Below are 24,261 nucleotides of genomic sequence, written 5' to 3'. Positions count from 1 at the left end.
ATAAACCTACGAATGGAACTGGTGGTCCTTAATAAGGCAAAGAACCGAGTGGTGGGATTGGCCGTATTGTGAACTTATTCCGATTGAAGCAGAGATGTTTTCTTAGTGTGCATTGTTCAGAACTGCACTGTCCTCAAGAGACCTAATCCACCCAGTTAGCAGCTAAGTTATTCTGTGTGAAAATATGATAACAATACAGAGCAGGCTAATTCCAAGGACTGTAAGTGTTTTTATTGTTGTGCTTTCACTAGTGTATTTCGACGCCAGAGGCAACGACTAGAAGTAACAAATAAGAACACAAAAAATCTCAGCAAAACCAACACAGCCGTCTACATGCCAGTAAGAGTAGGGGCAGAAAACAAGTCTGTCAGCAGTCATTCTGTGCAGACATCAGGTCATCCGCCAGGATCAATCGGAGAACTCTTGAATTGGTCCATAAAGATGAAACTTGTGGGCGAACTCCTTACAGATTTCGTTCGCTCTTTCCTGAAGGGCAAAAAAAAAACACACACACATAAAATCATTGAATAAAACCAACAGAGCCAAAAAATCACATACACCAATACGTCCATTCGTCAGTAAACTTGCGTAAGGCCATTCACTCTCCGCTTCAGAAGGCGTTCTCTGTCACACAAACTATCCACGTTTCAGACACTGCAGCTGTGGTTCGTTTCAAGTATTTTCTGCGATGCTATAGACGCTCCTTGGTATTAACAACCGTCGGCAACATTAAGTATAAGACAGTGGTTCCAAAGGCTGTTCTGCCTCTTAAAAGTAACCCAGATGCCATGGAAGAACATGATGCACTGCTGAATCAGCTTTCCCTACTGGCTGATTGTACTGGGCCACACCTCCCACGGAAGGTTGCCAGATCTAAATTTGTTTGCGCGGCGCGCTTTTGAAGAAGCGACAGTAGCAATGCTCACAAACTGCATTGCGCAACGGTAGATGGAGGGTTGATTTCTTTCTTGTGTAGAATTACATGAAAGTAAATTATTGATAGAAAATGCCACAGGTAAGACCACAACGTTCCTGCCTCTGACCTCTTCTGACTGCTCTATGGTTCACGAGTATGGCTTGGTGGGCTAGTCAGTGGGGCATCATGAAGGGGTTAACAGCGCACGAAGACGACGACACACAAGGAAGAGAAGACATGAGAAGACAGTCAGCCCTTTGTCCTGTCTTCTCTTCCGTCTGTGTCGTCGTCTTCGTGCGCTGCTAACCCCTTCACGATGCTCTGTCGTGTCCTAAAATGGGAAAATTTTCACTATGTCGAAAATGATACCCAGTGCCCGGAAATGTTTATGGATGTCTTGTCCCTATGAACATCGGGTAACCTGGACCGTGATTAGAAAAAAACGGACGTACTGTCATTTACTAATTAATATGGGGGGCATTAAGGTATTCAGAGGGCATACTTCATTTTTATTTCACTATTAACAATGATATCATTATTAAAAATAATCATAATAGACAACTTTGCAGTCATCATTATAAAAAAAGTGGCTAATGAGTATGTTACCCATCATGCCTGGCTGCCACTGCTAAGTAAACTCTGATAAGTAATTCTTATGAGTAAGGCACCACATAAGCCAAGGCCAAGCTGAATGACCACGTCGGCAGTATACACATCACATCTTACAATAGAACAACCCATTACGCTACTGCTGCTTGTATTCACGCGGTTTTATTCTCACTGAGTCGTCATTTAGTCGAGCGCAACGTTGCGTGTTTGCAGCCGGCTTTTAATCAGCAGTGGATTCCTAGAATCCCCCAATGATTCTGTTTTGCCAGAAACGTGTCGTGAGTGGAACCACCTGCATGCTGCATTAGCTTGCATTACTAACCCTGACCATTTCCAGGAAGCATTGTCAAATCCATATTTGTTGTGTATTTTTTTGTTTTTGTTTTTTCTTGTGCTTTTTACTAAGTAGTGTGTTTTGTTGTGTTTAGTCTTTCTTTTTTAGTGTATTGTATGCTTGTATTGATACGTCATTTCTGTGTATGTAAATGTTGTTCTTCAACGGCAATGACAAGCGCATTTACCATTCGCTTTTTTTTTCTGCGAGTATGAATGCCTTTACGGCTGCATTGCGTACATTTGCTTTACCATGTGTTTTCAACTTTATTGAATATTTTTGTGTGTACAAATGTTGAACACGTGTGGCGTGCTTTTGACATCTTTCTGCCTCTTTTATGTGAGGCTCTCCCCCTCTACAATTATATACCCCGACGGTAAAATAAATAAATAAATAAGCAAATAAATAAATAAATAAAACGTACCTAAAGTTGTATGTACGAGCACTGCACAAACGTGACTTCAGGTATCAATTTAGCCCTCTTAACTGTTAACCCCTTCATGATGCCCTGTCGTCTCCTAAAACGGGAAAAATTTCACTCTGTCGCAAATGATACCCAGCGCCCGGAAATGCTAATGGATGTCTTGTCGCTATGAACATCTGGTAACCTGGACCGTAATCAGAAAAAAACGGCCATATTATCACTTACTAATTCATATGGCCTTCTAAAAAGCGCTGTCTCTTCCCCCACGGCGGTTTCGGCGTAAAAACCAATCGGTTTAATTAAAATGCCAATCTCTATGGCTGTCGTCTGACCCAGAAAGCAATTGGTGCGCACTCGCTTTTGCAGTCTTTCAAGAGCATAAAATGTTTCATTGAAGGTATAATGCGCTTTATGTTTATAGAAAGCCGCGGTAGGCGCAGCAACAAAACACTCTCAACACGGGGGCGGGATGCAAACCTGCATGCCGTATTCATATTGATTGTTATACACATTGTTGCAGACGACATTTCAAATACTTGGCGTGCCATACTCGAGGTATGGGACAGTTCTGCCTCTTTTGTGATATTTAGACGGAGTATAGTTGACTGGGCGCTTGCATTAAAAATTCAAGCAGTTCCACTAAACGTGACAGCTGTCCAGAGCAGTAAATCGCGAAAGAGGGTGTGGTGACCCCTCTTGAATGGTTTCAGTATCAGCCTGGCGTTGACACCAAAAGTAGTCACTAGAGAGCGCCGCATCTCCTGAGGAGGCCTATCTGCACTGGATTAGGGTTCCAATAGTTTAGGGTGATTATTGCGTTAATTCAAGATTTGTTCCTTCTTTTATATCTTTGTGGACTTGTTTTCGGCCAAGTAACGTCAGCCTCAGCGGAAAGGACGCAACATGACTCCCAAATCTTTGCATAGCATTGACGTGTGCCTCTGTGGGGAATGTGATTGACATCGGCTTCGTAACGCGAGACGGCCTGGTTTGATCCCGACCAGGGGAGGCGGTGATCTTTTGGAAGCCTCTTCTTGGGTCCGGGACGCCGAGTGACTGTGGTGGTTAGATGCTGCAAGATTTCGGCAAGATTAAAGATCCCCGGGTGGTCATAATTAATCTTCAGCGCTCTATACGGCGTGCCTCATCACCCAGGTGTGTCTTCGGCGCATTTGTCCTCATACATATTCTAAATCTGGCATCAACCCAATACCCTTGCCCATTTCTTACTTTTTACCTCACATATGTATACCCTAATGTCAGCGTCCATTCAACGCTACTTTCCCCGCCGCAACCTTGAAGCCAATGCCTAGACATGGAGAAAGGCGGTGTCTGCGGGTGACCCTGTTAACAAATGCAGCTGCAAGCTACTGCGTGCCTGTACTGTCTTTGAAGACGAATCCTCTGCAGTATTTGGGCTTTATGATACCAAGCGGACATAAAAGGTGCCTATGCAGTCTTTTTTATATTAACCATTGACACTGGAGAACAAGAGGAAGCTGTCACGTTAAATTCAACGTTCCCCTCCCCTGTTCCCGTGATGAGGAGCGGAAGTACCCACCTTACCGTACTTTGCCACCAGGGCCAGCCTCATGTGCCGCGTGTACTCCACCGCTCGCTCGGTCACCGTCGCGTTGTTGGCATTGCTATTCAAGCCCGGAACGACCGTTCGCAGACCCGAGAAGGCATCCGACAAGCGATCCCTGCACAGCAACCCCCCTCTCGGATTAGTGAGCACAGCTGACGGCTGAACAATACGCCATTTTAAACCAGTGGGCTGTGTTTTTAGGAACAATAGAGGAGACGGGGTCACCCAGATGAAAGTTCAGCAGCGACGATCGCTTCCCTGGATACTTTTCCGAAAGAGAGTTACGCACTGTCATAAAAGGCACAAAATTGCTGTAATCAAAAATGAGCAAAACGACTTCACTGACGCAACGTGGCGGTGACACCCTACCTCCTATCGCGGTCCTGTTGCTTGTGACGCTCTCGCGCCTGGCGCCTACGGTTGGCCCGCGCGTTCCCTCCACTGCGGGGGTCAATGGACGGGCCGCCAGCAGCGGAGCCCGCATGCCCGGCTTCGGGTTCTACCACGTGACCGGAGCCTTGTGTTTGCCTTGGGCCTAAAGCGTTGCTGTTTGTAGGAACACGGCCACCAGTAGCAACAGCCTCGGTGCCCGAACATTGGGGCGCCTGCACACAGCGCATGCGCCGTGAGTTCAAGGAATAGGACTGTCCCCTGTGCCCTGTGCGTATAAACCGCTTCGCCACATTCTCCATACCGTGCTATTGCGGCATGCGGCTGATGACCTTTTGACAAATCTCTTCGCGCCCGCTAACCGAACGTGTACCCAGAGAAGCAGCGATTGCATTCCGGGTTGTTTAAACGAGCAACGCCAGAGGTGAGCAAAGCAAAAAAATGAATGCAGTTACACTCAACGTAAAACCTGTCAAGTGCGGAGCAGTGATTCGCCAGAAAGGTTATGGTGCACTGTCTTGACTATTTCAGTGTCAGCCTAGCGTTGATAGTGTGAACGGTCGAGAGAGGGCCCCGCAGCCCCTCAAAGGGCCTATAAAGAGACTGGATTAGGTTTGCATAATTTTGGGGTAATTAATTCGTTAATTCAAGATTTCTTGTTTTATATCTTTGTGTAATATTTGCGGCCTAGCAACGTCAACTTCAGTGGCAATGGCGCAAGATCCTCCCAACGCTTTTCGTACGAGTAACGTGTGCCCCTGTGGCGCAATGTGATTGACATTGGCTTCGTAAGGCTTCGTAACGTGAGGTACCGAGGTTCGATCCCAGCCAGGGTAAGCGGTGATCTTGTCTAAGCCTCTGTTTGGGTGTGGGACGCCGCGTGAACACGGTGGCTAGTTACCGCGACTCCGGACGAGCTACGACGACAAGCCGGGCCAGTAACGTGCTCCGCACTTAAAAAGAAAGCCGCTATTCATTATTTTCTGCCTGCATCCACTTTCAGAATTAGAAATAGTGCCACAAGAGGGGAGACCAGTCATGGCCATCTCGCTTATTACAAGAGGAATGTTACGAAAGAGATAGGACCTCTCTACAAGGCATCGCGTTATAGTGAAATGGCGATGCCAGACTTATTGCTCTGTACTCACTTTTGAGGGGGCAGACAAGTATGGTGTTGAGGTGCCTGCGCCTGGCTGTAGCATCACGTACGTGTTGTGCTGCTGGAGAGGAGGCGGCGCCGCCACGTAGAGAGTTGCAGGAACTGCCAACAGCGTGGTGCACACAGGGTTGAAGGCAACGGCCAGCGGCGGCTGCGCACACAAGCTTGCACTTAACACCTGCTTTCGAATAAGCGGGGAAAACCGCAACCGAGTTCACGTACAACAGCCTAGGTGCGACGGGGAAATATTTCGCCTGTCGTGCTGTAGTGATGCTTCTGTGTCGAGAGCATTTTTTTAACATTCGTTTTATGGAAGTTTGGGGCTAGCGCCCACATCAGTCCCGTGAACTCAGATGAGGTTACAATGGTAATAGTCAGCTTGCAGGATATTTCTAGGCGAACACCTCTAGGCAGTCGATTTTGGTAATTTCGCCGCCGTCGGTGTGTGCGTCTATCTTAGAGCGAGCCGCCGTGGCAGCATCCTTTGATTGCTCTCTGCGAACCAACAGGACATTTCAGAGGCTTGAAATATCTAGTTTGGCGAATGCATAACATAGATAACTAAATATACATTTTCAAGCGTCACTGTCAAGTCAGGCCAACGGCATTAAGTTAGAGCAATCGTCTGATCATATTTTCAGCTGTTGAAGCATTGGTCATTCCGAGATTCGTTAATTGTCAAGGTCCCTGTTTGCCATCCTGGTCAGGTGTCACGAAAAATTTGGCTATATGCAATATTTCATGCCTGTTGTGGGCCGGAAACCGAATTTGTTGTATGAATTTTCGCCACAGGTATACCATCATTCCCATTGAACCTGTGGTATAACATGAAATCCGCGTTTGCCTTATTTAAGGGCTTGAAGATTGTGCTCAGAAAGATGTGAACAGCTGTTTTTCTGCGGACGCGGTACGTTGAGTCCAGGCGGTTGGCACAACAAATATATTAAAAAAATCCTAGTACATTTAAAGGAGCCATGAAGAGAAAATACAACTTCGTTTAATTTGAAAGAACTAGGATTCAGTATCTCACTCAGCTCCATTACAGCCCCAAAATATGTTTTTTAACGAAAAAAAAGCAAGAAGTATTTAAAAAATTTCAAATTTTGCGCCACAGTGACGTGTTATGAGCAAGAATGACGTCATACTGGCCAACAATAAAACATAATTTTCAGTAAGTTAACTGCACGTTAGCATTCAAGTGATGCGGTCAAATGGAACTAGAGGCTCATTACAGACGTCCAGTCATGAGTCGCCGCGACAGGTCAGTTAGGCGGCCGCCAATCGCACAAACAAGGTTCCGTGACGTCATAGAAAAGTTGCGGGAAATTGACTAGGGGGTCGCGACTGCTTCACACGTTTTCTTTAATATCTTCGTTATTTTTTCGAAGATTGCGATGCTATTGGTATCATTGTTATCGGGACTAAGCAGTCCTTCTAATAAACCCAACTTGTATTTTGTCTTCATGGCTCCTTTAAGCCCTTCTCATGAGTTGTGGTTGCGAAACACAAATGTCATTTTAAATGCCTGAGACCACTCTTTTTGCCTAGATAACTTGCCGCTGGAGACGCTTTGCAGCGCTATCCACCTTAAAGGGACGGTCCACCGCTTTTTGTGAAGTACCCTTCCTGTAGAACATAGGAAAGACATCGCTTTGTAGAGTGCGGTAACGACAACGAATTTTAAAATAAATTGCCAGAGCAAATTTCAATTAGCCACTTAAAGGAGCCATGAAGAGAAAACAAAAGTTTGTTTTATTCGAAAGATTAGGTGTTTCATAGTACCCCAAGCGCTTTCCCGGAAGCAAATGATGATTTATTCACTGAGAAATAAGGCAATTTAAGCCAAAATTTTAAATCTCCCGCTAAAATTGCAGATTTCGTCACGTGAACAATGGCGTCATACAAGCCGGTCCATGAAACAGATACTTAGTATGTCGACTCCATATAGCACCCACACGCGGGAGTCGACCGAGACGGCGGCCATTTTAAAAATACTAGTAAAACCTAGTGCACCCGCAACCCGTAGTCATGTAATCGCCTGATCCGGAGAACAAAACTCTCGCCGATGAGCTCGGGCTTGCATTTAACAACCTCACACCACTTGAACGCTCAATGCTTCTAAGTGCACGAGCGGCAAGAGTTGTGGGATACGCGGTGGACGGGAAAGCGACCATTCCGCGATAGCCACAACAGACGAACGCCCTGCCGTCGGCACCGCTGCCTCGTCAGCCCCGTCGCGACGGACGAATACAGACTGGTACGTATGTGCCGTATTTTTATTACGGTTAATAATAGTTCAACTTAGTAGCAGTATCGCTTATGCCAGTTGGCCGGTGTCGTGTATGGAAAGCCGTTCGCGCGAGCTCTCTGCTTCGACCAGAAAGATACGAGCGTCAATGCGCGGTGTTTACGGCATTTATTCCCCCAAGGTCAGAGCGCCTCGAACCCGAAAATTCGTCTGAGCGACGGCGAGATGTCGAGCTCGGCCAGGCGGTAGTTTCGTACGCATTGGCGCACACGCTTGCGTGTTCGTTCGGAACTTCAACCGTTTACTCCACCGTTCTTTGTCATAAAAAGAATGTGCAGTATGTTTCACGGGCATTTAGCTCGCTATGCAAACTGTAAGCCCTGCCTAACATGCGTTTGTTTTTGTCGGCCTCCGCCAATCGCAGAGCATTCCCAAGTGACATCATAGGTTCTGTTGCGGAAAATGAGCTGGTGGGTCGCATGGTCATTTCCTTTTTTCCTAACTATGTGGCTTATTTGAGCGAAGTTTGCGTTATAAGTGGTGTCGTTATGGTTCTAACGAGGCAATCTTTCGAATGAACCAAACTTGTGTTTTCTCTTCATGGCTCCTTTAACTTTTCGAAATCTAAAGGCGGCGCAATGTAGTACCTAAACGTGACATTACCGTTCTTATGCGAGCATTTCCATCAGTTTCTGCGCGTTTAAAAAACTCCAAAAGGAAAATGAAATACTCCACTTCATTTTTATTTTAGCTGTGGGCAGGTTTTGAAAGACCTATTTTAATGTCATGTACAGCGAAAAGTTATGTTGCCCCGCGGTTTACTGCTATGGTTGTCAGCATTCATATTGGCAGCATACTCAAGGCTAGTAGATATAGAAATTCCCCTGTTAAACGTTCTAGCGCCTTATCACGCCTAAACACGCGATTAGCGTGATTATGGCTCACCAGATGCGCTTTCACTTCGGACATTCGTTCGTTTTTTAACAGGAAAGCTGTTTAGGCGTGCGCAAATCCGGCCGGCGTAGACAGAAAACTCCGAAGCTTCAAGAAACGCATGCGGTTAGTGAGGTCCCAGGAATCGAACCCGGCACCTTTACGTCGTGAAACCGGCAAACTAACCAGCTGGCCACTCCAAAAGCCCGAGGGGTACGGCTGAGTAGCGGTGGGGAACAAAATAATGTACAGCCATTTGCAAAGAAAAAAAAAACTCTTCCCGCACATACAATCGAACCTGTGTCCCACGCGCTATGAAAACCGGCGTCTATCCGATTGAGCTATCACCGCATTACGGGCGCGCAGCATTTAATTTGGGTTCATAGCGTGGGTATGGGCTTTGCACTTTTCCGCGGGTTGTAGCGCATCCTAACGAGGTCCACTTTGGGAGAGATATGAAAGCCTGCGGACGAAACAATCCGGGCCGGCCAGTCATGGAGAAACACCAGCGGCAAGTGCAGAAGTAAATGAAGTGATGACATATGGCTCGGAAACTTGGCGCCTTACTAAACAGTTTGAAAGCAAACTTAGGTCGGCTCAACCGGCAAGTGAACGAATATGATAAAAGTAACACTTAGCTTACAGATCAGGGAACGAGCTTCCTGGATTAGAGAAAAAAGCTAGAGTGGAACGCATTGTAGCTCAGTATAAAGAAAAAGAAATCAGTTTGGGCTGGCCACATTATTACGTGAAATGGCAATTGGTTGACTACCAGGATGACAAAGTGGACACCGAGATACGGGTTCAGAAGAAAAGCAAGGCCAATTACTCCATAGTGGAGCACAATAAAAAAATTGGCCGCGTATCTGCTCCTTTCGTTCCAAATGTCGTCAAAAGATAGCCTTTATCGGTTTTTGCCGTGTAAATGCCTCCCTTCGCTTTCCCACTCACCTCTCATGCTGTTCCTCTTGCGGCGCTCCTTCCAAAATAAATACGCCAATGGTTTGCTTGAATCATTTTAAATTTCCCGCGTTCCACTGCTCCAAACCGGGTGTCTCGATGCCAACGCTGCCGTACGGCGAAGACGCGCGTGAGTCGAGGCGCCCACTTCAACTTTTAGAGAACTGCGTTTCTCTGCTCCACGTGCGTTGCAAGCAGAACGTGGAACCTAACTAGTGAAAACTTTCGTAACGGTTGCCGGTTGATTTCTTAAAATGGCGCCAGAAGCTATAGTGGCGCGGGCGACAGCAGGCGACGGCGGAGTGAATTTTTTATTTGTGGATTTGATGAAGTATTTAATTTCGCAAAAATCAAGCATGTATAATTTTTATTAAAGGAACACTGCAAATATCACTTCTGTATTCATTTCTTGTCTTATATGTGCGTAATGCCCTGTTCTTCAAAAATATCGAGAAGTATGAACATTACACCGGACCTAGACGGGTAGATTTAGTTGTCACTGTATAAGACCTGTATAAGACCATATAAAACCTATATAGCTGTGACTATATAAGGCCTATTCCGCAGGCCTTTTTACTTTGGCCGGGTGGCTGAATCGAGTCACAGACAGACAGAGAAACGTACAGACAGACCAAACTTTCTGGGTTTAAGTAGCCCAAGAAAGACTATCGTCTTTAAAAATTCGGAGACAAGGAATGGGCTCGAGTGGCGATTGGGAACGACTTCGTCCTGCGGTAGACCTCGTGGACTGCTGCTGCTGTAAATGACGATCCAAAAAAAGGTCTCCGATGACGGGAGGAGGCCGCCAGCTCTGGTGTTTCTCCAGTCTTGCACCACAGGTGAAAGCTGCGCCAATTTTTTTATGTGTTTTCTTCACTGACACCGTATGACGTCATTCTATTTTTCCCTTTATTATTCCTGGGGTAGTAAAGAGGACTGAGATGTTAGCGTTTGTGTCTCTGTATTCTTCCCTTGGTCCTTGTTTAACTCTGTTTTCAACAACGAAGCTCCTTAACACGGCCGTAAGTCGTCCAAGGCGAACAGAAAAATTCCAATTAGAAAAAAAAAACGCGTCCCTTGGTCAGAATTTAACCCGGGTGCCTTGGTCGCATTCCGGGCGCACAGCAGTAGAGAGTTATAGTAAGCGACTTTTAGCTGTGGCGTTAACGTTGGCGCGCCGCAATCGCAAACGGATAGCGCCTCGTTACGCGACGGTTAGCATACCCGGTAACGCTATGGGCGCGCTGAAGTGGTGGTTTCCGCTATAGTAAAAGTTTCCTCTGGGTTATTCGTAGCTTTGGCTTTGGACATCGAGTGAGCGTTCGTTCGTTCGTTCGTTCGTTCGTTCGTTCGCCCCGTAGTTCGTTCGTTCATCCGTTTGTCCATTCACTCGCTCGCTTGTTCGTTCGTTCGTTCCTTTGTCCATTAGCTCCATCGCTCGTTCGTTCATGCCGTAGTTCGTTTGTTCGTTCGTTTGTCCATTCGCTCGCTCGCTCGTTCGTTCGTTTGTCCATTAGCTCCATCGCTAGTTTGTTCGCTCGTTCGTTTGTCCATTCGCTCGCTCGCTCGGTCGTTTGCCCCGTAGTTCATTCATTCGTTCGTTCGTTCATCCGTTTGTCCATTCGCTCGCTCGCTTGTTCGTTCGCCCCGTAGTTCGTTCGTTGGTCCATTCGCTCACTCGCTCGTTCTTTGGGCCCGTAGTTCGTTAGTTAGTTCGTTTGCTCCATCGCTCGCATATTTGCCTCACTGCCGCTACTGAGCCGCTCTGAGCCGCTGTTAACAGCAGAGATGTATAAGCGTGTGCTTGGCGCGGTGGCATGGCGCCGTCCAGGCTGGAGTGTGACCCTGCGCCCCGTTAGGAGCAGGCAAAAAAACAACAAAAGAGTTGACATGGTCCCGCGCCTGAAATGGGAGCACAGGACAGCTCGCGCTGCAGACGCCGAGTTCGCGAAGCCGGTAGCCTCGTTTTCTAGCGTGTGCAAATAGCGGTCCACTTTGGGATAGGCCTCCTGCGCTGGAGTTTTGGCGACATGCAGCGCCCCTAGCGGCCGACGCCTCTGGGTAGTACAATAGCAGACGACCCTCGCCGCCCTCCATGTGTTTTCAATTACAAGCCAAAGTGAAAGTTGGTTGTGGCGCTTTGTGGCGTGTTTAAATGACTTCATACTGTATGAAATAGCCCTTATAGTAGTTGCAGAGGCTAAAAAAAAATAATATCTGCTAAAAGAAGCCGATTTATCGGCTTTCTTTTGAGCGAGCTGTCGCGGTGGTCGCGGCGTGGGACAGTATCGCCAGGTCGGGTGGTTTAACTGTTTGACGACAGTTACAGTTTTTTCTTCTTGCGTGCGGTCGACAAAGGAAAGTTCGCGAGTAGCGTAAACACGGAACGCTGACTGCATTCTACTAGCGAAAAATAGACGCGGACGAAGAAGAAGTACACAGGACACTCGCTACTAGCCCAACTTTATGCCTTAACGGAACGCTGCTCATCCTATATCGTGAGGTAACTGCAAAAGGTTGCTTCAGCGGGAGCATGCAAGCGAACGCAAGAATTGCGCAGCCGACTCAGCTGACACTGATGGCCTGGCACCGCCTTTGAAACGAGTGGAAATTTTGTTTCGTATTTTCTTAAACTAAATTGTTCTCGCGTAACGTTTTACGCCGCAAGATTTACCAACGGCAGGGTACATACTAGCGAGTAGGTGGGGCAATAGCGCAAATAATCATTAAAGGACGCAAAACATGCACCAAATCACACTCCCGCTGGCTGCAGAGATGTGTACTTCTATAACATCACATATATCATAGCATAACATAACACGGCCGCATACACGGCGCGGGGCCCCGAACATTTACATACGATCATCACTGACTGTGTTGTTTTCTAGTGCAGGGGTCGTCGAATCTGAACGCCGACACGCCAGTTTTGACTTCAAATGGAGTTAGACAGCGAGACAAGAATAGAGAATTGGCGTCCTCAAGTTGAATTGCCCCCCCCCCCCCTATCTTTACAATTCGCCAGATTATTGTCAAATATTATTAGAAATTCGCTGAATTTTTTCTCTTTGCATTCAAAGCCCTCCTACCCCTCCCACCCGATTTGCCGTCCAGCCCTCCGCCGTGTCGGCTGCATGGAAGTCGGCCGTTGCTGACCCTCATTCTAGGCTATTAAGTGCGAACTGGGAATGTATGCTGCAAGAGCGTAATTAAGTAAAGTGAGAGCAAACAAGGAAAGCGAGCGGCCTCTTATATAGTTCGCCCGACCACTTAGTTTTACGGCCACTAATTTCGGAATCGCAAAACAGATTTCACGCTTCTGACGGTCGCGGCATTTTGTCACTGAGACACGCAACAAAACGGCAAGCTAACGCTGCACCATGTATTCGTAACGGCGACGCAAACGAGCACTGTTGAATGAAAGTGCACGCATAGTGTGCAGGTACGCAAAAGAGCGGCGCACCGCAGCAGGCGAGCCTGCGGTCCGCCGGACTCGCTGGCTTTTTAAAGCGCGATCATCGCCGATTGCGTCACTCTTCTTTTTTGATCGGCTGTTTTTGAGAAGTCTTTGTCACCTAGAGTATTAGCTTAAACTAGAAATTTCACTTTGTACGACCATCGATCGGTGAACCTGCGAGTAGCAGACGCCGTCAAGGTCCCGGCACTTTCGTCGGCGCTATAAACGTGTTTAGCGCTGCAAAGCTTTTTCCCCTAATGCCAAGTTGATCGCTGAAATAGATCGGACGCGTCGGGGATGAGCTGGTGACCACGTCGCAAAATAATCGGGAGCGTCGAGCTCATTTTGCTGCTGTCAACACGGGATCCTATGGGACCCGCGCAGCTTTGTACTACCCGGAAGTACTGCCCGGAAGCCGCTTGCGCAGCGCCCCCTGGGCAGCGCAGGAGGCCTATAGATGAGAGAGGTTCCGGAAAAAAAACGACCCGGGTCTGCAGTCATGAAGAACACGGAGACGCGACAGCGGGGACTTAGACGAAGGGAGGGGGGCCTTTAGCTCTGCTGTTTCACCAGCCTTGCACCACAAGTGCAAGCTGTACCATTTTTTTTTAATTCCACCCATCCTTAGTGAAATCGACCCACCCTTGCTACGATGTATGCGAGAGAATCTGCGTAAAAATTCTAAAAAGACGTACGTTGAGACGCAACTCGCGGCGATCAAGCAGTAAATAAATGCCATAAAAATTGAATATCTCATTTCCTCTTCCCCGTGGTATCTTTACCAAAATGTTTCAATCATCAAAGACAGAAACCGTTACGAGTACTGAAGACATTAGTCCGCTTAGAGGCACGGCTTGCTACTTCAGACCCATATGGTTCAGCCAAACGGCTTACTTAATACAAAAGCGCTTAAGTCGTTTCTTACCTCAATGTTGGGAGTGGCCGGGATGACCAGTAGTTCCTGAGAGTGAACAGGATTCAGGGCTTCGCTCACAGCTGGCATTTGAGAAGGCGCCTGAATGTTGGAAACGGATCAGGCGGCGCACCAAATAGCTCGGTGCATTATCGAGCAAGTTCAAGCAAAGCTCGACAAAGACGCACAGTAGCGCGGCCACTGCTGTCATCAGAGGCTACCGCGACACTACGCTCGCGATAAAAAGAAATACCCTGGAATACAAATTAGGGACGTCGCACAACGTCTGCGATGGACTTTGGTTTCTCTCATACGGCTCAGTAGAATCCCGTGGTAAAGCAGGGCTAAGTGTCTTTCACAAACGTTGTGCAAAGGCTCCACGCAAGATGTCGAAATTCCTCGCCTCTGTTGCAGCAACAAGTCCCGCTACCTGCCGCGGCCAGCGTATCTCCGCAGTTAATTATCGAGCGCTGCATTTCTCCTCAAATCCCGGTCACGACAATAGAGACTTTTAGCAGTCCGTCCGTTCCGTCGTGTACGTTGTTATCGGGTTGACCGGGACCGTCTGGGCAGTTGGGCATTCGTCGCGGTAGGGGGATTAGTTCCGCCGGCCTGCCTTCCCCATGTCCGCGCCTTCTCGCCTTTCCCCCTCTCCCTTCCGCGCGCGCAGGCGCAGACGGGTCCCGGACAACCCGGTAGCAACGTACATGACGGAACGGACGGTCTGCTCTCGCTAGAGAGTTTTAGCAGTACGTATGCTCCGTTCGTTACGTTCGTTACGTTGCTACCGGGTTCACCGGGACCCGACTGCGCATGCGCCATTTGTTCCGTACGCGGCCGGCGTCTCTCCCGGCGCTCTGCTTCCGTGTTACCGTATCCGGAGCCCGCAACCGGCTTGCTCGGGTGTTAGAAACTTTAGGCTTAGCGTCCTGGCGAATATTTGATCGCCGCTATCTGTGCAACTGCGAATGACACTCCATAACACAACGTTTCACCTCACTATCATCCCTTTCTCGCATGTGAAACTTTATTTGAGCTACAACTGCCGTGAGCGATCGGGGACCGAGACATCTGCGTAGCCTGTTTCGATGCTTCCGCGCAGGTATCGCCATCTCTCGGGCGCTCGCCGCACCGCGCGCCGCGGCATCCACGGCCGGTCATCGCGGCAGATATATCGGATCGCCGCTTTTAAAATAAGCCCCGAGAACAATCCCTAGCACAATTTTTCACCACACTAACTCCTACTTTCTCGCAAGTGGAACTTCGTTTTAGTGATCAGACTGATTCGGAAGAGCAGCGACAAGCGGTTGCTACCGTGGTCTGCGCTAGTTCGAGCCGCTGAGTGTGCCGAGCTGGCAGGCGCGACCGGCGTGTGCGCGGACTGTTTCCGATGCAGAAAACGCTTCACGGCTGCCTGCTTTATCCATTTCTTGCGTACAAACGCGCGGAATCTACAAGTTCAGCTGAGCGATCGTCGTAGTTGACCATGGAGCAAAAACGGTGGGCGGAGCGGCGCCGACGAGGCATCGCACACCCGCATCGGGCCATGTGTTTCAAATTCACGCGTACGACTAGTCGTGGTGGCAGTCGTAACGATCAGTCGCATACTAATCGCGTGTACCAATCGTACATGTGTCTAGCGCTTCAATCGGGCAAGGCCAAGGCCATTCCTCGGCGTGAACGGCGCGACCATGTCGTCACCTGCGCTCGCTCTGGTGCCGTCGCCGTCGCCGCCACCGCAGCCCCTGCCTCACAATGCGTCCAGCCGAGCGCGATTTATTTTAGACTTGCAATGCTTTAGGGGAAACTGCGTTCTTTATTTACGTATTTTTAGCGTGTGGATTTTCGAAACAACTCGGCTAATCAGCCGTCACACGGAACGAACGGTACGACGCTACGGAGTGCTAAAACACGTTTTCCGTCTCACTACACGGAAAGAGCCCGGTACGTGCGCGTGCATGCGCAGTCGGGTCCCGGTAAACCCGGTAGCAACGTAACGAACGTAACGAACGGAGCATACGTACTGCTAAAACTCTCTGCTATTTAATTTTCGCTGTCCGTATGCTCCGTGTTGCACGTAGTGACCGTGTTGACGGGGACCCGTCTGGGCACTTTTGCATTCGTCGCGGTATGTTGGATTAGTTACGCGGGCCGACCCCCGCATTCGTCACGGTGGGGTGCGCCTCCTCGCCCTTCCCGCGCGCGCAGGCGCAGTCGGGTCACGGCCAACACGGTAACTACGGAACCGACGGATCATACGGAGTGCTAAAACTCTAATAAAGAGGCTTGAACGACGGACAGCTTTGAGATCCCCGGCAGGACGTTACTGCCGTAGCGAATGGCATGCTCCCTTCGTCTCCGCGCTACGCGTCGGGCAGCACGAGCAAATGCTATTCATTGTTTAGCTAATTGCCATAAAATGTGACGGTCCTGTGAGCAGTCGAAAGCTTGTGACAATAAACGCGGGAGTGCATGCCGCTCAGTACATGGATCCACCCTCAGTACAGGGATCCACCCTCCTGACAACAGTTGATTGCGCTGTTGTCTGCTGCGGTAGCTAAGTCAGATATCTGGAAACGATTCTAGATACATGTGTAGATGAGGGGCTTTTTGCCAAGCGCAAAGCCCAGCGAACACATTCAAAAATGTACATTTCTTTGCCCGAATGGGGGATAAAAATGCATTATCCTCACGTCTTCATATTTCAACATGCCGTGACGTAACTAATGCAGCAGTCAGCCGCGCTATGAAGCGTTTTCATGGAGTAACTCGCTAAACGCACCTAGAGCGCGCTGCAGCCTCTCACCAGAGCGCTCCCCATGTACTGAGTGGCACGCGCTCCCGTGTTTACTGTCATTAAGCTTGTAACGGTACGCATAAATCCCCTCTGGCACAACAAAGCGTATACGGGAAAAAACATCCCCCTCGCGAGGGGCACGCCTGCAAGTCGTATGGATTACGTATTGGTTGTTGTTGTTGTAATTGTTGTCTTCCAGCGTAGACATTGTCGATGAAGTCGATGGTGAAACGTGCCGTGAACCCCCTGCCGCGGCTATGACGCAACGTGGCGCGGCTATGACGCAACACAATCCAACACAATCCACTTTAATCCAATCAAATCCAAATCCAAACCAATCCAAGCCAAGCCAATCCAATCAAATCCAATCGAATGCCCCTCGCGAGAGAGTGTTATAGCGCCGAAATCGCGCCACCACACGAACGCGTGATGTTGACGTCATGATCACGCCACAGATGTTAGCGACCGGAGCGCGCGGGAACGACATATGTGGTTTAAGGGCGAACCGACCGCGGCGAGAGAGCGCGATGCGAGCGCCCCCACCTGTTCTTGCGCGCGAACCGACTGTTGCTCAGCGCGAACCCAACACGGCAAGAGAGGATGTTGCGCACGTCCCCACCTGTTGTGCGCCCGAACCGAACGCTGCGAGAGAGGGTGTTGCGAGCGGAGAGAAGGCGAGCAGGACGCGGGGGAGAGGGCGCACCTGTGGCCGACGGTTGAATGAGTCAAGGATATAAGGCGCGTTCGTCACCTTCCATTCTGTGTCGGCTTTGTGGCGCAGTGGGTAGAGCACCATGTACCTTGCGTTCCGCCCGCAGAGTCGTGGGATGGAAACCTGGCGCCGGTAAGTAATATTTTTTTATATAGTGTAGCGATGCGGACTACGGATGTCAACGCGGGTGACATCGTGAGTTACTGAAATGCTCTGCATTTAAAAAACCAGCTTAGAGAGGAGTAAGGAACAAGGGTACAGAGATCGTGTGGGTTTAATGCAGCCGAGCACACACCAGCGAGCTCAAGCGATAACTGCGGGCGGTGCCGGCGGGCGGCAGAAAGCGAAGGCTCGCCTTGTTTTTGTACTGTCCCACGTGATCGTTGGCTTTCAGCCAATCAGGACTCACTGAAAATAGCCACTATGAAACGGACTTGAGGACAAAACTGAGAATTACGCGGCTGTACGGAAGTACGTGGGCGCATTTCTTTCTCTCACCTCTGGTTCGCTCCTCGGGACATTTCTCTGTGTATCTCTGCGTCTGGCTTCCCGGCCGGGCGATTCGGCGTACGAATGGTCATCCATGTTGCCAGCTCCCAAACTTTGTCTGAAAATGATCCCAGTCATTGGACCGTGTTTTCTTGGCCAACATTTGAAAAAGAACTTGAAACATGCGACATGAAGCTGAAATATAAAATGTATTCTCACGGCTTTACCAAAAAAAACCAATCACCCAGCCTCACTGGCTGCGTGTCGCGAATGCTGATGCTGGCGTCCCCTAATCACATGGCTAATCTTCATACAACTTCTCAAAGCCAGCAGCTCGATTCCCGTTCGCGCCAATTCATTCTTACCGTTTGTCACTGCTGGCGCCGTCTACTGGGACCTTTGGTTACTTTTGGACTTGGAACGCTGCCACGACGGGACGCCGCGAGCGCTTTTTTCGCGGTATATTTTTTATTTGTTATCGCAAAAATCAAGAATTCATGCATCTTTAAATAAACGAACAATACAAATGTCTGTTGTGCCTGGATGTGATGCCTCAAATATTCCCAATATTTCCCTTTTGCTTAGCAGTGTTGGCCAGTATAAACATTGCCACGAGATTTAGTAGTTTAGAAAAGCTTTGCTGATATAAGCCTCTCGGTGTAGCATTCTTTTAACTTGCTTCACGAGTGCTTTGCGCTTGCTCTCCCCTTGCTTGGCTATGCCCTCTCCGCATCACTGCGGCCGCGTTACCGCATTGCGTTCATGAAAGTCTCGACCAAGGACAGCTTGCTGCCAAAACTAGAAACAAGGGCCTGCCTGGTTCGGTCACTGAGCATTTGGGGCACTTGAAACTACTGTTTTTAATACAGATTTTGAGATTTAAAATTACATGTACTCGCAACAGGAACCGTGACACAAAAGTGCTGCACTATTTAGTCTTTCGCTTGACCACGGCCTATAATAATTCAGTGAGGCCTCAAGCAACAAAAAAAAATCATGCCACTAACGCTAAGATACTACGAGAAGCGGCCACAAGTAGAGCTGTAAAATTTCGGAAATTTCTAGAACAATTTACTTCCAGAAGACTTAGTTCCGAACTTAATCCAAACCCGCTTTCAGGGGCCATGGTGATGAAATACCACTGTGTCCTATTTGAAAGAACTAGACTTTGGTAACTCACTAAACTTCATTCCAGCAGTGAAAACCGTGCATTCAACCAAAAGAAAACGCAATGCATATTGAACAACTTTCTAATTTAGCGCCGTAGTGACGTAATCTGGGCAGGAGTGACGTGTTACAGACCAGCAATGAAAACACATTTACAGTGTGTTAGCATAGCGGGTTAGCATACAACTGTGGGTTAGCATACAAGTCCTACTATAAAACGGGACTAGAGGCCCCACTACAATCTCTCGGTCGTGTTTTTTGGCGGTGACATATGTTGAATTCCAAAGGCAGTTTCGGACCACCTGCTGTTCGATGTGGCATCGCGCTTTGCGGCAAAGCTCGGCAGCAGATGCCACTGGAATTCAACATTAGTTTAACGACCGCCAACCGCACAAACAGCATTCTGTGACGTCATAAAACATTCTTGGAAAGTGGCTAAGTGAGACGCCACTGTTGAATGTGTTGTCTTTCTTATCTCCATTATTTGCTTGATGATGAAATTGGCGCTGTTGCTATTCGAACAACACAGCCCTTTTAACGAACCGAACCCGTATTTTGTCTTTCTGGCCCTTTGAATTGTCCCCGTTTTACTCGAAGACACTGAGCAAAGCCGAACAAGAACGCATTAGAGCATCCCAAGTAGACAGCGAGGAAGAATGCCCGGGAATAAGTTCGCTCATTTGAGCTCCACCTCGCATCCGTGACCGACTTTTCCGCTATACGACATGGTCATCACAGCAAGACAGCTAGCAGAGAAAAATAAACCGCTGTGCGGAAAGGATTACTAAAGATGAGACAAAAAAATTAGCAGTGGCTTAGCAAGGCTATGTCAGGATATACATAGCGTGAGCTAAGGTTCAGCTGGTTATTCTTAGGTTTCCTGATTGTCTATACGATTAGCTGATTATCATGTTTACTGCGGCTAAAACCATTTCCAGTTCAATGCAATCCAATTTATTCCAATCCAATACAATACAGTAAAGTCTAATCCAATCCAGATCAGTCGCGGCGGTGGTGGCTCCGGCGCGCCAGCTGTGCGCCGTGAGACGTCAGTGCTCCTCGCGCATGCGCAGCGAGGCTCTGCAGGAGCCACTCGGAACTACTCAACGTCGGCCAGTGTAGCTCACGCTACAGAAGCAGCGGACAATTACTATACTCCCCCACCCGCCGCAGTGACGCAGTGGCTAAGGCGTTGCGCTGCTGAGCACGAGGTCGTAGGTTCCATTCCCGCCCGCGGCGGCCGCTTTTCTGATGGAGGTGAAAAGCAAAAAAAAAAAAAAAAAATTCCCCATATTCCCGTAGGGGAACCCTGAGTAGTATGCGAAGCAGCCATGGGGTCGACTGAAGTTCCCATTAGTTTGCAGTTCAATCGCGGCGTCGCGGAAGAAGAATGAGGGGAGCGGAACACGCGCGCGCGTCATTTATACTGCGGAGCTACAGTGGCGCCCCCCGCGGAGTATGCAGCGGCTGCCGTCGCGTCACTAACTCTAAGCTGCTTCGCATTATCGCGCGCGGAGTCTCAGGTGTTGCCATTCGTTGCGCAATCCCAGACAGGAGATGAGCTTCTGAGAGGAGAGGAGGTATGCCGTAGAGGAGAGGAACGTCGGAGAGGAGAGGAGGAATGCCTCGTCAGGGTTCTGATGACGACGGTGGTTGAACGCGAAGCTATCTCGTGATGGATTCTTTCTTTGGCCAATCCCTAGGGGCATCCTGCCACAATCATCATCAGCGGTGCCTGGACAACGGCGGAGGGAACAGGCTCGACCATAAGCTGCTTCGCATCTAAAACGGCCGTGTGTACGAAATTCCGGCGCACGTTAAAGATCCCCAGGTGGTCGAAATTAATCGGGAGCCCTCCACTACGGCGCGCCTCGTCGTCTGCGTTGCGTCGGCGCGTTAAACCCTACAATCAATCAATCAATCAATCAATCAATCAATCAATCAATCAATCAATCAATCAATCAATCAATCAATCAATCAATCAATCAATCAATCGATCAATCAATCAATCAATCAATCAATCAATTACTATACTCCATAATTCCAAATTTGTGCGCAGCCGAACTCTGGTCTTCTCGGGCACGACGCATGGCTGCTGCGTCTCAGGAAGTAAGGGCGTGATCAGCGAGTGCACGGCGGCGCGCGCTACTCTGCTTTTATCTCGCAGTGCGTCGCTGACGCCTCGAATGTTATGGCAAATCGCGTATGAGCCTCCCTCGCAAACGTCACGTAGTTCGGATGGTCCACACAGGACGCGAGACACATCCACCGCTTGTCTCATTTGTTGTTCAGCATGCTGTGCGCTGAGGAAGTTTTGACGGCAGTGATGGTAAACCTATGCGTCGGCAGCGTGAACTGCGTCTCAGGAGGTGAACGCGTCATCGTCAAGCGCACGACAGCACGCGCTGCTATGGCGTCACCGCTACAGTGTGCCGCCACAGCCACGGCCGCTCGATAGAAACATCGAGCGGCCGTGCCAAAGCCAAGTATGTCTCACTGCCGCCCCCTCACACTTTCACCATGCGTCGCCGCCGTGGAGCGCCCTACCCTCACACATTCACGAGGCGCTCCTTCTCTGTTTTCTTTACTCCTTCGATGTCTCGTTCGCTCTCGGATAAACGGACATTGCCCGCGCCCAATCACAGCAGCGGGCGCCAAAGTGCTGCGCAGTAAAGAATTAAAGCGGTTGCACAGCAGTGATTCCACTGTGGCGCCGTTCTCCGCTATTTTTTACCACCTCTCAGGCTCTCTCCCCTTTCTGTCTCACGCCTCTCTTGATGAATTGAAAGGAACTTTGTTCAATAAAATTCAATTTTCCCGCCTTCGCAGTGCTCGTGTTCCTTCTCCTGGGGCCGCGTGCATCCTTTTCTTTACCTTTTGTTTCTATTTCATCCTGGAACATCACGAGTGCGAAGTCGGTTTTTTGTGCTTTTTTTCATCTCGCATGTTCTGCTTTTCGGCGAAATTTGGAAAGGTTCGATTTTTTTTTATTCCGCGGCCATTTTTGTTTTTCCTGAAAACCAATCCAACAATCATTCCTAACTATAAGTGAACTGGGGGACTGCCGGTTATGTGCATATATTTTGCCTCAAATGTACCCGCAGTTTTCTTTGCTAAACAATGGGGACATGTATGTCTTGTTCAGTGGTTCCAGGAGTTGCGAACGGTTCTGCATATATAAACCTCTTGTTCAAGTATCCTCCTTACTTTTGGCAGGAAGCCTGAATTGAGGAACAAGTGGGCATCTTTTCGAAGCCTCTTTATGGGTGTGTGACTCCGCGGAAATCTGTTAGGGCGCGTTACGCAGAGTTACTGCAGTGGCTGGTTAGCGTGACCGCGGACGAGCTATGACGACAAACCAGGCCGCTACAGTGCTCTTCACTTAAAAGTTACAACCCCGCCGATTTGAAAGTGTGGGAGTGCGACGCGAGGCGGAGTGTATATTGCAGGAGGACCCCCCAGAACGCGAGCATTCCTCAAAATTTGGAATCGGTGCCTTTCCTACAGGCGACTGCCGGCAAATAGACACCGCGCCAAGAAGCGCATGCCATCCCCGTATGAGATACCTTACTCACCACGCAGGGAGAAGAGAATCAAGAGCGCGCACTCTCGACAAACGACACAAGGGCCGATACCGCACGGTTTACACCGACGCCGCCGACTAAGCCAGAAGGGGAGCCATGACCGCCGTGGTTACTTCAATGGTGAAACACCTCACCTAGCATCGCCTTGCCCTTCCAACCACTACCCAGGCGAAGCGGCCATTGCTCTGGCCATCTCCCAGACAAATCTGGATACCGTTATTACGGACTCGCAACAGGCTTGCCGAAACTTCCTTCGTAGTAAAATTTTCAAGACGGCTCTGGATCACCTGCTGCTAAAGCTACTCGAAAGAAAAGCGAAGATTGTTAGGACGCCAGCCCACTCAACCCTCCAGGGCCACACGACCGCCCACGACATCGCCTGAGATCTATCCCGCCAGGCGACACGAGGGTGCTGCTTAGAGACTGCGTGCCCTTTGGTTACATATAAAAACATAACGGAGTACTATATAACTGCCGAAGAATGATATAGCCCCCCGCCCATGAATCTCTAACCAAAGGGCAGGAACACTGTTTCCGGCTCCTCCTGCGGCTCCACCTTTCCTCATCGGACCGAACTCCACTTGCTTCATCCAAAGCAGTACTTCTCGCTGTGACAATTTCGCGCTGCCCAGAGCACCCTGGACCATATGGTATGGGAGTGTTCGGCAAAGCCCAAAATTCAAAGAATGGCTCACCCTTCCCGTGAGCACTGGGAGAAGGAGCTGTGCAGCCCGGTCTCGATTCCCAGCTTAGGCTGGTGGAAAGGGCCGTGGTGGCAGGGGTCTCCAAAGAAGTCCTGGACTGAGGGCCCCACACCACATTACGATGCTCTTAATAAAGTTTATTCTCCTTCTCTGGGTTCGTGAACATTATTACTTGATATAGAGAAGAGCGCGCTTGATGGCGCCTGCCGCGAAGTCCCCCCTGGCTGCCCTTGAAGGAAAAAAAAATACGGGTCGGCTGCTTTGGTGAGAATGTTCACAGATGGAAAAAAGAAATGAAACGCCTTATGAGCAGCGGCGCTGCGAGCGACCAGACAGCAGGCGTTCGCGGGGACCGAGATACATATATTGGCTAGAGCTCGAACGCGCCAAGAAGAAGAATGACCAAGCGTGCTGGGAATCATCACCCTTTGTTGCGGTCGGAGTCGACAAAGGGAGAACTGGAGGAGGGGGAAGGGCAAACACCGCTGAAGAAACGGCAAGAAAGCTATCAAAAGCAGTGGCGTGAATTTAAAAAAAGCTTAAAATTTTAATCCCGAGCGAACGGAGCCCCCCAGGCGCTATTCCGCAAATAATCGCAGCGGACCGCGATAACTGTGACCCTTGTCAGGCCTCCTGTTTCAATAAGGCGTTTCCCATGCCATATCGGCCGCATTTTAAGCGAGGCTAGGGGGCGTTTGCGTAAGACAGAAGGTTTCACCTTGCTCTGCAAACATTTAAGCACACCTCGCGGTGAGAAATCACCGATATTAAGATTCAGTTGTCTCACCTTGACAGCTAGCTGGAGTCCGTGACGCTCGATGCTTCTTGAAAGCAGCAGAGCTGGCGGGCGCCTACACAACCAACAGGGAACGCCCGTGCA

At 49.2% G+C, this 24,261-nt stretch overlaps 1 protein-coding gene across 1 annotated transcript; it reads right to left on the bottom strand.

Annotated features, from left to right (window-relative positions):
* Positions 1-224: 224 nt before the first annotated feature.
* LOC144166558 (uncharacterized) lies at positions 225-24,261 on the bottom strand. Its single transcript, XM_077696056.1, has 7 exons — positions 24,169-24,261; positions 17,936-18,044; positions 13,941-14,030; positions 5,410-5,571; positions 4,241-4,476; positions 3,845-3,986; positions 225-486 (listed from the first exon to the last, which is right to left on the bottom strand). Exons 2-7 carry the CDS (start codon positions 18,020-18,022, stop codon positions 409-411), a joined length of 795 nt encoding a protein of 264 aa, XP_077552182.1. The 5' UTR covers positions 18,023-18,044; positions 24,169-24,261; the 3' UTR covers positions 225-408.

The sequence above is a fragment of the Haemaphysalis longicornis genome, unplaced genomic scaffold (genome assembly GCF_048455015.1).
Source record: "Haemaphysalis longicornis isolate Haplotype H1 unplaced genomic scaffold, Haemaphysalis longicornis Haplotype H1 scaffold_18, whole genome shotgun sequence".
Taxonomy (NCBI): Eukaryota; Metazoa; Arthropoda; class Arachnida; order Ixodida; family Ixodidae; genus Haemaphysalis; species Haemaphysalis longicornis.
The sequence above is the reverse complement of the archived record's forward strand: the minus strand, read 5'-3'. Positions and strand labels throughout refer to the sequence as shown.